General features: G+C 38.7%; 2 protein-coding genes across 2 annotated transcripts; one reads left to right on the forward strand and one right to left on the reverse strand.

Moving 5' to 3' along the window:
• The first annotated feature begins 478 nt into the window (after positions 1–478).
• Positions 479–1,237, forward strand: LOC141601070 (uncharacterized). Its single transcript, XM_074421332.1, has one exon. The coding sequence runs from the start codon at positions 479–481 to the stop codon at positions 1,235–1,237; it is 759 nt and encodes a 252-aa protein (XP_074277433.1).
• A 2,050-nt stretch (positions 1,238–3,287) lies between these two features.
• Positions 3,288–8,101, reverse strand: LOC141599796 (nuclear pore complex protein NUP35). The gene is made up of 4 exons (XM_074419912.1): positions 7,967–8,101; positions 7,046–7,655; positions 6,810–6,921; positions 3,288–3,963 (listed from the first exon to the last, which is right to left on the reverse strand). The coding sequence occupies exons 2-4, from the start codon at positions 7,615–7,617 to the stop codon at positions 3,664–3,666; spliced, it is 984 nt and encodes a 327-aa protein (XP_074276013.1). The 5' UTR covers positions 7,618–7,655; positions 7,967–8,101; the 3' UTR covers positions 3,288–3,663.
• Between the last annotated feature and the right edge of the window lie 9,475 nt (positions 8,102–17,576).

The raw sequence follows: 17,576 nt of genomic DNA on the forward strand, positions 1-17,576 counted from the left end.
TTATACACACCCTGAGGTAGATGCAAACCCAATTTACAGAAGATAAAATGCGGGTTACTACAAAGGACATGAACATCAACCGAATTTGGGTAGGCGCAAATAAAAAAAAATCCCTCTCTATCTCTAGAGAGTTTCTCTCTAAATGAGAGTTTCCTTGTTCAATAGGTTTTCTCCGCCGACTCAATTTTCCGACAAACAACAACTCCATCCACCCACTTCCTTATCTTTACGGCCAAACCCACTCTTCTTTCCCACTTGTTTATCTTTCTGCCAACCTTTCCACTTCCACATGAAGTGATGAGGTGTCCGGCTACCGGCCTTTGTTTTAACACGTGTCCTCCTTAGCTCTTGCTTTGCCACCGCGTGTTTCTTCGGCCAACCCTGCAATTAGTTGCTCCTTCTATATATTGCATTCTACATTTTTTAATTATCCCAGATCAACACACCTTTTTAAAATCAAAACCAAAAACAATAAACAATGGCCTCATCTTCATCCTTTGCTCCTTGTCGGGCAGGGGTGAGTATAAAACTTCCCCCACATCTTTGTGTTGATCTCACGGGTCTTGATTTCAACAAAGTTCTCACTGCTCGCTTTATAGACCAACGTTATCTGACTATTGACCGGATTTTGTTTCTGATTGGCATCAACTGGAGGTTAAATGGGTCGATTTCTATTCGACCCATGAAACCTTATTACTTGTTCAGCTTCTCCTCTACTGTTGACTACCAGTATTTCAGAAACCGTCAGACTGTCAATATTGATGGCAGTCTTTTGGTTCTTCGTCCTTGCTATGCTACTACCTTTCCTGACAATATGTTATTTCATATTGTCCCGGTCTGGGTGCGAGTTCTACATATTCCCTTTCATTTAATGCACTCTTCTGTTGTGGCTTACCTCTTGTCTCACGTTGGTGACGTCTGTGAGGAGGAGGTTGTCAATACTTTAACTCCTACTCGCTGTTTTGTTAGGGTGAAGGTCTGGGTTGACCTTTCAAAACCTCTGATCCCTGACTGCTATCTAGCTATTAGTGACAGGGATCATCAATGGATCGGGTTTTCTTATGAGGGAGTTTTTAGATTCTGCAAAACTTGTGGCGAAGTGGGTCACCGGGTATCCTTCTGTCCATCTGGTAAAATTCAAGGTGCTCGTCGTATTCATGCGCGAATGGAAGAGCTTAGAGCCAGGGGAATGTTGGTCCTTCATGGACCGCCTGGTTCGCGTTTTTATACTCCTTAAGTTATGGGCTTACCTTCTCGTGCCAAGTATTTGACCTCTAAGATTAACATCGCCGCTCCTGATGACTCTGCCCATGTTGACTCCGGAGGGGATTCACCGATTTTTTTCTTTCTCTTCTTCTCCATCTCAAAATGGAGATGATGAGGAAGCTCCTTTCTCTGCACCAGCACCTGAGCTTGTGGTTCATGAGGATGAGTCAAGGGAAGTTCTACTGGAGCATCATCCCCTGATTCGCGCTCTGCCTGACCCCACTGGAGCTTCTACTTCTGCAACTCCAGCTTCCCCTGCTTTTAAAATGACGGTTCCAGAAGAGGATTTGGATGCTACCATGGCTTTGGGACTCGTAGAACCAGTTACGCCCCCTCGACAGGTTGATGTGGGCATTCTTTTTCGCGACACTCTGGGTGTTGGTCCTAGTCGTGGGTCTGGTTTTAGTCATGATCCTATGGACTCGTCTGGTAGGAAATTAAAATTTGTTTTCAAAAAGAAGCGCTGAAGATGGGAGGCATCTCTTAGGTCAGGTGGTGGACCGTAAATCACCACCCGGGGAACAATGACTATCTTTTGTTGGAATTGTAGGGGCTTTGGTGAAGCGGATGATCCTACAATTCCGTATCTACATAGATGTGTCCTTAAATTCCATCCGCTACTTTTGTTTTTACAAGAAACTCATACCTCTGTAGATATTGCTTGTATGAAGACTTCTCTTTTAGGGTTTCCCAATTACTTTGGGGTGGATTCTAGTGGTCGTAGTGGAGGTCTTCTTTTATCTTGCTCTTGTTACAATTAAAAACCAAACCAAACCAAACCCCCTCACTCCCCCCTCCCCCCTCCCCCTTCCTTTTTTTTACATATTTGTTGTCACTTTGTCACACCCTTTTAATTTCACTATTGCAAAACCCCCCTTCTCTTGGGTTCGATCCCTTGCTTACTACTTTACTAGTTTAGAATTAGTGTTAATTAGTATGCTTTGTGGTATATAAATTGTTAATTTGGCCGTCTTTTATTGCGACATTTTAGGCGCGTCACCCGTCTAATTTCACATCCTTAATAATACTAGAAATTTTGCAAGGAATTTATTACCTTCCACAATTAACTTTGAGATTCTTAATTGTTTGGCTGCTAAAATGACTTATTTTAAAGCGAGAGCTTTCGCAACAAAAATACTATTAGATCTGCACTTTTTTTCTCCTAACAAAACGACTTTACCATTATAATCTCTTATAAAATATCTTAAAGCAACTTTATTATAATTTGTTTTCGATGCATCAAAATTTAGCTTTAGAAAACTAATTATATGTTTCTCCCACCAGATTTCTAATTGTGGAATAGTTTATTAAGAATGGTGACACTTTTTCTTTTTGTTGCTTTGTCACAATCCTTCATATTTTTTACGAACATGTCACGAAATTAATACTTTTCTTACCAGTTTGGGCATTTGGTTGTTTGTCCGCAGAATTTTAAATGAAAAAAATAGTGTAACGGGCCAGTGGTGTGGTTTCACGTTTGCTGCGCATCATAGACGATCGCTCAGCCAATACAAGATGATAATCGACGACCATCACAAGTCCACAACAACGATGAAAATATGTCGAGAATAGTATGAAGGCTACATCATTTGTTTGCTCACCAGTATGTCGAGATATCACTAATTTAAATACATACTGCCTATATCATCTCAAATTCTCCATGGTCACTGAAACAGAGGAAATAACCCAAACCTAGATACAAAAGCCGACAGTTGCACGGTTGCACCCTCAAAAATGCAGAAAATTGCTACAATATTAGATCACAATACCAGGAAAGTAAAAATTGCAAACTGTAAATGCAATAAAAGTTTAATTAGCTCAATTCTAAGATAGACCAAAAATAGCAATGTTGCTTTTACTTTTCTACTAAGCAAAGTTGATGGGTAAAGGTGAATATCGCCCTGTAGCGCACTGAGCACAAGTAAAATCATGCATACAGCTTTTCACTTGTGTACTTCAATAACTTGACCGCAATACGATATCCGGGTGTAGACTGTAGAGTATGGGTGACTGATGCACAGTTTGAAAGTACAAGTCTTGCCATATCACGAAGTGGAGAACATAATAGATCCTCCCAAGTCTCCAACAAGCAAGCAACTCGCTACAAACAGTGTGTTTTCAGATTACAAAGGTTTGCTAAAGATAACTCAAACCAGGTCCCCAACAAATGTGACAAAAATGAATGATTTAAGATACAAAATCCACCCTTTGGTGGTTACCATGCATTTAACATTTTTTTTTTCTCATCTTCCAAGCTCTTAAATACTGCAGACACATCGCTGCTTCTTGAGGAAACATTTAACATTCCTGGATACACAATAATACACTCAATTGTGCTGAAAATTAGTCATAACCTGCCTGTGATTTGAAGCCATAACGCGTCCGCTTGATTCCTTCCTAGACACCGAACATCAAATCGACGATCTTGGATACAACAGATTTCTCAGGGGATGCAATAGCGTTAGACTGTCGGGTTGTACCGGTGCCATTTTGAAGAAAAGGACGGCCGACAGTTCTAGAACCATTTTGTTCGATATTCGAGGCAGATGGAGGAGGTAAAGGGGTAAATCCTTGCCGATTCGCCCTTTCATCCAAATCCCGGCGTTGTGTTGGGTCTACGGGTTTGACACCTACTATAAGAACTCCATTAATTTGCATCCCATTCTTGCTTAGTGCTCTCTGAGCACCAGCTCGGTTCTGCATATAGGAAATCACGTGAAAAGTGTCAACGATGACCATCCAAGTCAGAATTCACTAACAAGACATGATGATTACAAAGGTCATTAGAGTGTTGGGATCTTTAACAGAAAAGTTGAAAAAATCTTAGAAGATAATTACTCCCTCCATTCACTTGAATTCACTACATGGGTTGAGGGCTTTTGGACAAAATTTTAGGAGATGGAAAAACGTCACACAAGAATGTCCCCAAAAAGGAACGTGTAATAAATCCAAAAGTCTAGAGGGAAAATTGGATAGTGCACAAAAAACCATATCATTACACTGTACAAAGAATATCAAAGCTAACATCTTTCACATTAAACACTTCGTGCTGTTTAGATATAGACACTAGTTATGCAACATGGTATTAAAATGCGGTATCTTATATTAAGCAATTCTCGACATAATTTTCATCTTCGGTCATTCGGAAACACAACCTCTTTATGTCGCTAACACAAGGATAAATCTGCATACATCCCCCTCCCCCCTACCCCGCAATTTGCTGCGGGAGGCATTGAGGCACCTGGGGTAATGTTGTTGTATGGTACCATGGTCCGTACTTGGTGTCTCTCCCAAACTAAATAGAATTAGAAAGTGAAATAGACTTGTTAATGCTGTTAATGTTTGAATTACTCAATTTCATGTAACATTCATATCTTAACAATCTCTACCAGGCTTCATGTCACGAGGGACTTAAAAAATATCCCTTACATGTTCAGTAAAGATGAGGTAAAAAGCTGCAGCACCCAATTACATAATGCTACATTTTATTTAGCTAACAATTAAAATTTGCAAACAATATCCCGGGAATAATTTGGCTTCTTATTTATCCCAATGAAAGGCCTGACTTGAGAAGGGGCGACATAGTTTGGACAAATCTGGATAATTTGCTGATAAATTGGATTTAGCAGTCAGCGTCATGTTTACATTTAAGGTGCTATTTGGCCAAGCTTTAAAAGTGTTTTTGTAACTGAAAAAGTAGTAGCTTGGCCAAACACCCTAAATTAGGAGTTTTAAAACTACTTTTAAAAAGTTAAAAACTGATTAATCACCCCCAAAAGTAGAAGTAGATATTTTCTACTCCTAATTCTACTTCTACTTTTTACATAAACAACCAAAAAAAAGCAAAACAAAAGTTGTATGAAAGTAGTTAGGCCAAACACATACATTTTATATAAACCGCTTTTACAAAAGTATGGCCAAACAACCAAAACATTTCCAAAAAGTAACTTGTGAATAAACCCCTTTTATGAAGGAAAATCTATTTTACACAAACAAGGCCAAACAGCACCTAAGAGAAAGTTAGGCCCTATTCTTTTGAACTTAAAGACACTCCCTTTAAGTTCATTTCAGATCCTACAAGTTCACTTCAATTCAGATCCTATCATCCTACAAGTCCAGTTCGGTCAGATCCTATTAAGTTCAACTATACTCCGTATTAGGTTATATTATGTTAAAAATTGTCAAGCAACTTGTTAAATTAAACTAATTTAGTTATGTTATGTGCTTTTCCTAAACCACCACTGTGCAACCAACACAACACCCAAATAACTAGCTCATACCTAGCAGACCCACGATGACAACGACACACACAACTACCGCTGTTACACCGAGCCAAGAGCTTGCCATTGATTTCTTCTTTATAACAATATGCTAGATTACTAGGTTACATGGTTCGGGGTTCGATTCGGTTCGAAATTCGTGATTCGCTATGTCTACTGAACTGGGTTCGAGGTGTAAATAAATAGTCTATAATTTAATTCGTAAAACTAAAATTTTTTTTATACAAGCTTTTTTTTTTAAAAAAAATTAAATACATTCAAAGAACTACCGTATTGAAAATAGGAAGTCTTATATTTCTGTCTTTGGAAGTTGTGTAAAATAAAGTAACACTGTCATAAATACTACGTATTACACTTTGGAAGAGTCTTAAAAGTAAGTGTTGCAAAAGACCAAACCACCCTTCTAAAAAGTAACCTAGTAGTCAGCCGCCCCCACTCTTTTAAGGGAGTAAAGATGTATTTTAATAAAATCTTACCTACCAATTATTCTCCATCTACTTTTTACAATCACTCAATAAAATATTAAGCGCGTTCCCTCCCTTCACCTCCAGCCACCAAACCCACCGTGCTAAGTCCTTCTCCGGTGAAGCTATATGGTCTTAACTCTCTCTGTCAACACAGTTCGTGGCTCTGACCGGCCTGGGTCGCAAACTCCGGCGACCTGGTTCGCGAACGACCCCGGTTCGGGTACGACGAACCTGGTTCGGGAATCGGGGGTGCGAACTCCGAATCATGTAACCATGTGCTAGAAAACATGGCTTACTAGGTTGACCATGTATTTTCACAACCAAGGCAGCTCAAGGATTTACTTTTAAATGACCATAGCCCTTGATGCACGTTGTGCACCTCTTAGTTTTGGTACACCACTAAATAAAATCTCGCTACCAAGCTCCTAACAACCAGAGCAATACTAACTGGTTTAGTTTTACACATTATATCCTTGATTTGGCCGCTGAAGAAACAATAATTTTTCATAATCCAGTAAAGTGATAGGGAATAACCACACTTATTGATACAACTAAAGTAAACGATCTAAGAGAAGCTTTGCTGATTAGTTGGTTTAAAAAGATGCACACGACAGTATATTGTTGCAAAACATGCAGAGCAATGATCAATTGGACATAAATACTAGTCAAATCCATCCTTCGCCACTTACAGCTAGCCATATTTTTCACATGGTAATGTTGACATGAATTTACCAAAAAGAGGGGAAAAGACGAACAGAGAACAAGAGAAACATAGCAAAACAGGCAAGTAACAAACCTGATACAGAATGTACATCCAATTAGCATTTCTAGGTCCTGGAACGTACTTCGAGATTACCCCACACTTTTCGAATTCCCGCAAGACAAAATTCGTGTCACCAGGGGAGAATCTACACGAGAGTGAAAATGTACTTTAACCATTTCTACTACGAAAAATAAACAAAACACTGCAGAATATGAATATCTAAGAAAAGAACTTCATCAATAGACATAACTGGTGCCGATGTAACATACCCATAAACAGTAACCCACTCTTCCTCGTTGAGGTTCCCAGCAGGAAAGCTACTTCTTTGTGTCTCGGGTCTCGCTACTTCCCTTGGAGGAGGAAGTGTAATCAATGCTCCAGGCTGGACTACACCCTCAACAGGGGAACCCTTCCCTTTCTCTTCTTGATCGCTAGTGCTTTTACCAGGCGACCACCAATTCAAACTCAAGGTCCCTTGTTGATTTTGCTGGCTTGGCGTCACACCATTTGATGTACTGGCCTCAGATTTATTTTTAAATGAAGAAGAAAAATCTCGGCCAGAACCTTGAAGAGGAGTTCTCGGGTCTGACTTGGCGTCAGGGGACATTGGATAGTCCATGATGCCAGACTCAGGCGAAAAATCAGAGCGGTCTTCTAAGGTAAAAACGGGGGGCGGTGGAAGATCAGAATTAGCAAAATTTTCACGCCATAACGCAGAAACTGCAGCAGCCTGACCAGTAGTGGAGAATTTACCCCTCCTAGAAGAAACCGGTGTAGCTAAATCATTGAAAAACAAGGACTGCCTTCCAGAATTAGGAGTTCTTTGATGCGGTGTACTCATCTTGTAATACTAATCCCAGAAATCCAAATTGAGTATAACTGCATGAACCGACACATGAGACGAGTATGTTCAAAGTAGAGAACACAAACTTAGTCTTGTGCAAGACGGTTTTACACTGATATAGTTGTAAAACGGATCCAAACACAACCCTATTAGCACAATTAGTATTTGTGTGAATAATTTTAATTAAAAAAGTTTGACAACCTTATTTAGTTTATTTGACACATTATAAATCGAAAAATAATCACTCCAACTTTAATTGACACATTAAAATTGACAAAATTACAACTTTGAATTGAATTAAAGAAGCAACGAAAACGAAGAATAGGAAGGAGAGAGACGAAATTACCTTGATAGAAACAGGATTTGTGCGGCGGAATTGAGAAGCTTGAAGAGGATGTACTACTGGGTTGATTTCAGGGATTACGGAGACTAGGGTTAGGGGGGACGAGACTACTGGGAGCTACGGAGTAATGTGTAATTCAAATTTGAGAGATGCCTTTTAATTTTATTTTATTTTATTTTTTTATCAGTCTTTAACCGTGTAAAAAGGTACGGGCTTGTTTCTATATTAGTGCCGATTACGTGTTAATACACAGTATTTCAGATTATGTTGATGAGATTTTAGTAATTAATAAAGGATTATTAGAGCTGATCAAATGCGGGCCGGTCCGTTTGACCTAACACATTCGACCCGTTAAAATAGCGGGTTTGGACAAGAAAAATCAAAAATTAAACGGGTAACGGACAAGAAAATTAGGCCCGCTAGAATAAATGGACGGGCTTGGACTAAACAAAATTGCCCACGGGCGGCCCGCTAGGCCCGCTATAAAAAGTAACCTCATAAAAGTCATCAAGCCCTTGATCCTGATTCTCCAAGAATGGACATGCTAACGGGATTATCGTATAATGATAGTACCTTTCAAGTATTTACACGAGAGTGTATATAACCGCTAACAATGCCGCACAAATACCAAGACAAAAATGAACTTTTAATGTTTGTAGTAGAACAGTAGAACATTGCCAAACTTGTGTTATTTTCCAAATTCTAGTAAACTTATTTTCTGAAAATTAGTATAATTTCTTAAGGGTAAACTTTTAAAGACAATTGTTAAGTTTTAGTGGGATGTAGCGATAAAAAACTCGTGTTTTAATAGAAACACTAATTTTTGTATTTGATTTAAGTTAGGCCCACGGGTCGGCCCGCTCTCTTGAAGTGGGCGGGTACGGACAATGGAAACTGGCCCGCTTAACGGGCCTGGGCTAAAAAAATAAGGCCCATCGGACACTTTTTTAGCAGTTGGACCCGGCCCGTGTCCGGCCCAAGCCCGCTTTCGATCAGCTCTAAGGATTATGCTCATTCATGTGCATGATTTACTCAATCATGGACATGAATGACTATTATACCCTTCCATTTCAACAACTATTACAATTTACTCAATTACCCTTTCAATTTCATCCCTCCAATTAACCACCACCAATCACCACCACCCAACAACCACCGCCCTCCCTTGTCCCACCGTTTCCTCCTCCGCACCCCGCCGGCCAGGCCTACTCTATATACCCCGCCACCCACCTTACTACTCCTAGTTTTGGCAGCACGGTCTTTCTTATTTTCTTTCTTCCGTTTCGACTTCCACACACTTACTACTACTATCATTGCTATTACGAGTATCATTCCCATATCTCTGATTACTAGTTTTCGCCTCTTCAATCTCAGTAATTTACCGGCTTAAATCCGAATTAATCGCACTATCATTAATAATATTATTATTATTAATCAACAAATGCGACGAAGCAACATCACGATCACAAGAATTACTTGACTAAACACCGGAATTACTCTTCGAACATCCCAAATTCGAACCCGCGGAAGAATTCGGATACGGATTCACCTCAATAACCGATGAATCATAAACCCAAACTACATCATTGAATGTCTGATTATTCCCCAAATTGCACGAATTAGGGTTTATCGGATCTTATGAGACATCGTTAATCGGATGATCAATTAAGTTTGAATCATTTATGATAATATGAGAATTAAATTCATACTAATGTAATTTAGTTTAGATTTGATTTGCACGAGTAATTTTGACAGGAAGGAGAAGAAAATTTAATTGTTTGTTTTTTGTTCTGGTTAGAAGAAGGGCAAAGTATGGAAAAATAATGACAAAAAGTCCGTGAAAGAGTAAAAGTCGTACTTGAAAGAGCAATAACTTTAATAAAAAAGAGACTTGCTCCTACACACAAGATTAATAAATCCCACACATTTTTCCGTCTTATTTCGAATTTACCCCTCTCATTTCTCACCCTAATTTCTCACTGTCCCAAAGGGAGAAATCAAAAAACAAAAAAAACCTTACAAACCCTAACATTATCCAACATCCAACAACCCCTCCCCCAACCATCTGCCACCGTCGACCACCGCTTAACGCCTCCATCCCCGCGTCGATCACTCCTCCTCGCCGCCATACCCGCGCCTACCATCCTCTCCCCACCATGTTCGTTGCCCCGACTCATCAGCCACAAGCATCATTTGATCCACCTTCAACCGCAACGAAGGTGTTGGACAGACGGCGAGGTGGGATGAAGTTGACGCCGAGGGGGAAGGAGGTTGACGCCGACGGCAGGCGGCCGGTGCGGGTGAAGGGTGATTGGGGCTGTAGGAAGGGGTGTTAGGGTTCGGAACTGTGGGTTTTTTTAAAGGGTAATGGTGGCAAAAAAAAAAAAATAGGCAAAATGTGTTGGATTTAGTAAAATGACATGTTAGATTTAGCAATTACGTTAAAAGAATACTCGTAGTACTTATTGCGCGAGAGACTGAGAGGTCTTATATTGTGAAAATGTCCCAATGTCTAAAAGAACTAATCATTTTATTAGCATTAATTAAATGAATATTTTTGAATTTTTCTACGTAGTACCCTTGTATTTTTTTCGCATTCTACGTGGTACCCCTCGCGTATAAAAATATCAGTGGTACCCATAAACTTAATGAAAACATCTTAAAATACACAAAATGTTCTAATCTGCCTCATTTAAATGTTTACTTTATGTATTTTTGATTGATTTTTTTGGCAATAATTTGTTATACCATTAACATAATTATCATTTACTCAATCGTCATATTTTCTTTACACAATTTAACTATTTAAAAACTTGCTTTTACTAGTTTGAGTATTTTAAGAATATTTTACTAAGTTTGAGGGTACCACTGATGTTTTCAAAAACCCGGAGATACCACTTAAAATTCGAAAAAACACAGGAATACCAAGTAGAAAAACCCAAGTTTTATGAAACCGACTTACCTTGTAATTTTGTGTTAAAAAATTGTAACAACATTAAGTATAAGGCTTTAGAAAAGATCAATTTGTTATCTGATAGGTCATATAACAATTTGTCTCACCGTTTTAGTATTGAAAGATCATAGAGATGATATAAGTAGGGGTGAGCAAGTTTAGCTCTGGACCCAAGCTAGACCGAATTTCTTTAGGTCCGGTTCTCGGTCCTTATTTTTTGAAGTTTCAGTCTTCAGTCCCGTCCAGTCCAAGCCTAGTTATTTTAGACCTAGACCGAATGGACCGAGATACATGATTTTTAAGTCTATTTATTAAAAGTTTGTAAATGAATTGAATATTTTACGCTAAAATATCACTATAAATTCGATTATACTAATTATTTAAATTAAACAATAGGTAAATACCTATTTTATTTGATTTGTTGAATTTAAAATTCAATAATCATATACTAAATAGCGACACATTGTATTTTTCGGTCGATTTCGGTCAATCCTCGATACTAAATACCACATTCATCACTTCCCATCCCATTGTAACATCGTTAATTAACCAATAACATGCTATAATATCGTTTAGTAAGTCAGAATCGCTTTTTAACGCCTTTAATACATTGTAAAACTGATGCATAATCTTTTAAAACCCTATTCAAAATGTCACGTCACAAGTTGGTACGGGACTACCATTTCGGATTCTATCACGTAAATATATTAACCTTCGAGCCGGTTTTATTCAGCGAATTTTCGCGTTTTATTAGGCGGTTTTCGGATAAGTTGGTTCGGTTCTTTTGGTCTGGTAAACTTTTGCCAGTTTTACCAGAATTTAACCACAAGTAGTAAAATAATCGAAAAAAATTGACCAGATAATGAATTGAGGAGCCAAACCCGACAAAACCTATCTCAAATTCGAAATGACCATATCCAATAGTGACCTGATTCGATAATATACCGTTAACAACCCGACCCGACAATGACTGGACCTAACCAAAACCCGGTGTAATACCCCCATACACCAAAGTGCCTTACCAAGGACCACCTGGGTATATAAGGGTGCTACCATCTCGGTTGCCCGAGGTAAGTAGATCAAATAAACAATAAAGAACGTTTATTAATTAACTTTATACTTTACATCATATACCACGTACGGGAGATTACAACATATACAACTGAAAGGACTACTAGACATGAGTGACAGCGACATCTAGATCGACAGCGTGATGAGTCGATTCCCTTCCATGTCCCGCAAGCATCATGACTAGCTGTACCTGCTAAACCAACTGCTCACTATCCCCGAATGGATCACCATAGTTTTACAAACACAACACGGCGTCAGTTCACTGAGTAATTAAGATAATCAATATATAAGAATACAACGACAACAACCCCACAATCATTTCCCATTTCCAATCATGCCAGAATACTGCCGCAACAGCTAATCCACACCGCCAGTGGGGGACCGCAGCCTTGCCCACCTAAGCCCCGCTCATCGCAACGAGCAACAACACATGTTCCTTAATGTGCACATCCCCTCTTATGGCGGGTTCCACAAGGGGCAAATCAAGGGCGTGAAGCCACTCCCGCAAGTAACTCCACTCAGCCGAGGACGCACCTCACCAACATACTCAATCCACCAAAACCCCAACAATTAAGAATACAAATCAACAACAATACTAAACATATGAATACAATCACAGTTACCACATCTTAAATCAATTATGCAATCAACTGAGTAGGGAAACCCTACCTTTTCGCTATTCCACGAAAGTGCATCTAACAACAAGCCAAGCAAGACTCCATGATGAATCCTACAAGTAGCAACCATATCTTATTACTAGACCATTCAAGACCTACTGAAAGATAACGACGAAACATAAACTCACCTTAAGACGCAGACCGATGTCGACCACGGTGACAACCCGACTCAATGACGTCAAGCATGAACTATATCCCTTCTTGGGTTAGTGTCAAGGCCATGTGGTAGTGTAGGGTGATGAGGGATAAATGGGAGAAAGAGAGATTAGGGTTGGTGGTCGGACTAAATCTTTTCGGTAACTTGTCGTTAGGAGCACCTAGACCAAAACACAATTTATAGCTTCACAAACAACTCTACAATTAGTAAAGAGGCAAGTAAAGGTCGGATCCCAAGTGACGGGAATTGAGATGAGATTTCTATTGCAACTAGTGGTGTCTTAGGGGTGTCACAATTGGGGTTGATGTAGAAGGTCACTAAACTAAATAGCAATGAAAATAAACAAGCAAGATGAATTAAAAAGGGTTGTAAACAATTGGTAAAAAGCACTAGGGTGTCATGGGGTCATAGGGGATTCATGGGAATTGATCATACAAACATGTTCTCAAATTATAAGCAAGCAATTATTGTTGTGATGGATTGAGTTGGGTTATATCTTACAATCCTAGGAAAGTTTGGGTCCCGGAGCCGAATCGATTAGATTTTACAACACCTACAAGTCGACTTAGTCTTCCCTACTCAACAACATGCATGGTCTAATGAGACTCGAGTTGATTTATGTTTTACAAGTCTCATTGAAAAGATAGGTGATGGGTAAAAAATACAAGGATTCATAGGCTCGCATTTCATCAAACATAACATGTGCATGAGTTGAGATCATAACAAGCAAGCAAATAAACCATGAAAGCATATTAATTTAAGCATGAATCATTCCCCATGTTGGTTTCCCCTAATTACCCATTAACCATAGCTAGGTGACTACTCACTCATTATCATGTTGAACATGCTAGAAATGTTGTCAATCATACCAACAAAGTGAAACATGATGAATAAATGAAAGTAATTAACAATAATTAAAAAGGGATTAAGAGAATTATACCTACTAATGATTCCAATAATAAAGCAAAGAATAAAAGAAGTACTTGATGCTTGATTGAGAGGTTGTCAATCTCCCAATAATAACCCAAATAATCTTCAATTACCCAAAATAAAGGATGAACAAAAGAGAGATTAAGGAAATAAAACTTGTATTAAAACTTGATTAATTGTTGATTACAAAATTAAAGAGAGATTTGATTGATATTAACTACACTAGAGATTTCTAAGAATAACATGCTCTTCTAATTAGACTAATGTGGTATTTATAGTGGGGATTAGGTGTAGGAATTAGGGTTAACTAAGGGCTTAAATGACGATTAAGTCCCTACTTAAGGAAAACCCGGTATTTTTGGAAGGATGGGCATCTTTCTTTGAAGCTTGAAGAAACGAAGTTGTGCTGCCTTGGAATCCGTGCGTCTTAGGCACGGGACGCCCGGATTCTGTGGTCTCTGCCCGGGCGTCTTTGGGAGAAGACGGGCGTCTTCTGGTGTTGCTGCCCGGGCGTCTTGTGGTGAAGACGCTCGGATTGTGGTGGTGGAGGACGGGCGTCTTTAGGACAATCCGCACGGATTGTTGAACAGTCTCATTTCTTCTTCTTTTCTTCCCTTTTCTTCATAAAATCCTTGGGGATTTCCTCGAGGATGCAAGGATCTTTTCTCATCATTGCCCATCTACTATAGTATGTACAAAGGCCTTCTAATCTTGTCTCTCCTTGATGCTTGGTCATTGAATTCAATCAATTTAGTCTCGTTTTGCCATGAAAATGCAAGGTTTGCACTCCTTTCCTACCAAGGGATCAAAACCTCAAAGAATATGCAAAACAAAGAACTAAAGACAATAAATGACCCAAATATGCACTAAAAAGCATGGGAACAAGGCTAATTCGGGGACTAAATATGCTCTAATTATGGTCACATCAGTTGGAAAGATAAATGAACCGTCGAAAATGAAATGAGGTTCACGATCTCACGTTTTATAATAACGCGTTAACAGACGTGATACTCGGTCAAGTATAGACATACTCGGCCGAGTATCCAAGCTACTCGGCCGAGTGACCTCAACTAGGTCGAGTAACCAGCTACTTGATCTTACTAACCTCTTCCATATCCCTTGCTAAGGCTCCCCCTTTGGTCAAAAGGTCAGTCAACGGGTCCTTAAACAGGGCGGGTATTACACCCGGCCTGACAAATCCATATGAATGACCTGATCCAACAATAACCTGAACATGGCCGACCCGATGTAACACCCCCATAAGTCAGGACCCTTCCTCAAGGCATTCCCAACACATGGAGGCATCACAAGACTTGGTTTCCCAAGCTTGTAGTGCGAACAATCGAGTAAAAAAATACTTAACATTAAACTTAAATAGATAAGTTGTTTGTTTTGACATTTTGTTCCTGTTTTGTGTCGATTGTTCATTGGGTTTGTTTTTGGTCGTGGCTCTTCATCCCTTTCTCATTTGCTCATGCTAATGCGAGGGCGATGACAAGCCAAACGGTTTCTGGGACCGTCCTATCCCTAGCCCGGTTTTAGGTCTCTTTTTATGTTAATTTTGGGTCATTTGTAAAGGTTTTAAATTTTCTTTGCAATTGTTGTCGTTTCTTGCTGCGTTTTTTTGGCCTATTTGGGCTGATTAAGGACCACACTCCTCTTTTACTCCATAATCACAACCAAGTATCCTCCACCATCCTCCATTGTCAACCAAACAACAATCAAGCCAAACAATTCCAACCAAGATAATTATGTAATCACATTAAACACAACAAGTATCAAAATGCTCAATTCTTCATTAATTCACCTCTTCTCATGTAATTGCTTCTTAACATGTTATAATGCATTGTAACCATCATGTGACAATTAACCATATACTTACCTTTGCATAATTATCATGAAACCATATTATGTCATAAACCTTAATTACCAAGAACATGTTATAATGCAACTACCATGAGACAAGTGCAATTAATGACAATAAATGTATAATTAAACACCCATATCATTATAGCTAAGTAGGGGAAACCCTACCTCAATCTTATCTTCACAAATCCTCAAGCTAGCCACTAGAAATGCTCCTCAATGAAGCTTCATACACAAGTTAATTACTACATTCATTACCATAATCCACTACAATAATTATACTAATTAAACCCCTTATTACCCATCTTAATTTCACATAACCTAATTAATTAGGAGATAATCTACTAAGATAAATTAAGGTTACTAATATAAGATTAAGAAAATAAAGTATAAATCGACTTACAAATAAGGTGGATGAACAAGGAAGAAAAGATGGTAAGAATCCTTCACTTGTTGATGCTAGGTTTTGAGAGGATAAGTTGGTGGATGTTTTTAGAGAGATTTTAGGGAGTTTAGAGAGTGGTGGGATAATATTGGGGAGTGAATTTAGGTGAGAAATCTGAAAAGATAAGGTTTAAAAGCGACACTCCACCAACCAAGCTTCTCGCGTAATCTAAACTCGACCGGCACTCGGTCGAGTGGATGGTCACTCGGTCGAGTGACCAATTTCCAGAACTTCCAGCCTTTAGCCAAAGTGCACTCGGTCCTCCACTCGGTCGAGTGGGGCTCCACTCGGCCGAGTGGATCATCTACTCGGTCTCTATACATGCGAGGTATTACACCCGAACCTGACCCAAATGCAATAACGACTCGATATGACCCGATCCAATCAGACCCAACCCAAACCGACTCGACTGACCCGATTGTCACCTCTAAGTAAGGGCTTTTTAAGTTGTCCATATAAAGATGGCAAGAATAAACAAGTCATATACACCTCACATCACATAGCTAGATAAGACAAATTATTTTGCTAGCCCCTAAGCTCTCTTTTGTTCTATCCTTTTATTTGACCTGATTAAAAAAGACGGCCCCGTCTTAATCAGAATTTGTGTCAAAACAGACAAATTAGCAAAATTGCTATATTCCGCCCCTAGTTTTACTCATTCCGTCCCTAACAAATTACTATTTTGCCCCTTTCTCCTTTATTCACTACCATCTTGTTTTTTTTCATTTCCGTACTCAAACTAATTCCGCTTCAAAAATTTAAAAACCCGCTTCAAAAAATTAACAAATTGAAATCCGCTTCAAAAATAACAAAAAAATTCGGAAAAAAAAAAACAAGAACAAGAACAACAAGAACAACAAGAACAACAAGAACAACAACAACAACAACAACAACAACAACAACAACAACAACAACAACAACAACAACAACAACAACAACAAATCCGGGTGAACAACAACAACAACAACAACAACAACAACAACAACAACAACAACAACAACAAATTCATCAACAACAAGATGTGTTTGCTAATTTTTTTTTTGCAATCTTTTTAAATTTGTTAAATTAGTGTAGATTAGTTTATAGAGTGACTTAGGATAGGTAATATGTGACGAGATTAGAGCCAAATTTGTATAGATCTACTAGTTAATTGACGAATTGACAACTTTGCCGTTCTTTCTCTAAAAAATATTCTTTGCATTTTTTTTCGATAAATCGGAAATGGGTGACGATAACCCATTTTTCCGATACATGTGTGAATCGTATACTAATGAAAATTCGTACAATTACGACAAAAATCAATTCTAAAATGATTGGAATGCCGAACAACATTATCGATATTACAATGAGTATGATAGTTATGATCAAGGCTAGGGAAGCGGATTTGGTTACGATAATAACAACACAGGTAACACGGAACTAAGGTATTAATCGAGTATCTTAAATTTTTAAATCTCGTTTTTTTTATATGTCGACTTGCTTAAAATTTGAATTCGGGTCAGATATGTATGATT

This window comes from Silene latifolia, chromosome 9, assembly GCF_048544455.1.
Source record: "Silene latifolia isolate original U9 population chromosome 9, ASM4854445v1, whole genome shotgun sequence".
Classification (NCBI taxonomy): Eukaryota; Viridiplantae; Streptophyta; class Magnoliopsida; order Caryophyllales; family Caryophyllaceae; genus Silene; species Silene latifolia.

Excerpts from the sequence above, each read along its gene's own strand:
- LOC141599796 (XM_074419912.1), bottom strand. The coding sequence starts at position 7,617 with ATGAGTACACCGCATCAAAGAACTCCTAATTCTGGAAGGCAGTCCTTG. Across the intron at positions 6,922-7,045 it reads GAGTGGGTTACTGTTTATGG|ATTCTCCCCTGGTGACACGA; the intron begins GTATGTTACATC and ends ACTCTCGTGTAG. Across the intron at positions 3,964-6,809 it reads GGATGTACATTCTGTATCAG|AACCGAGCTGGTGCTCAGAG; the intron begins GTTTGTTACTTG and ends TCCTATATGCAG.
- LOC141601070 (XM_074421332.1), top strand. The coding sequence starts at position 479 with ATGGCCTCATCTTCATCCTTTGCTCCTTGTCGGGCAGGGGTGAGTATA.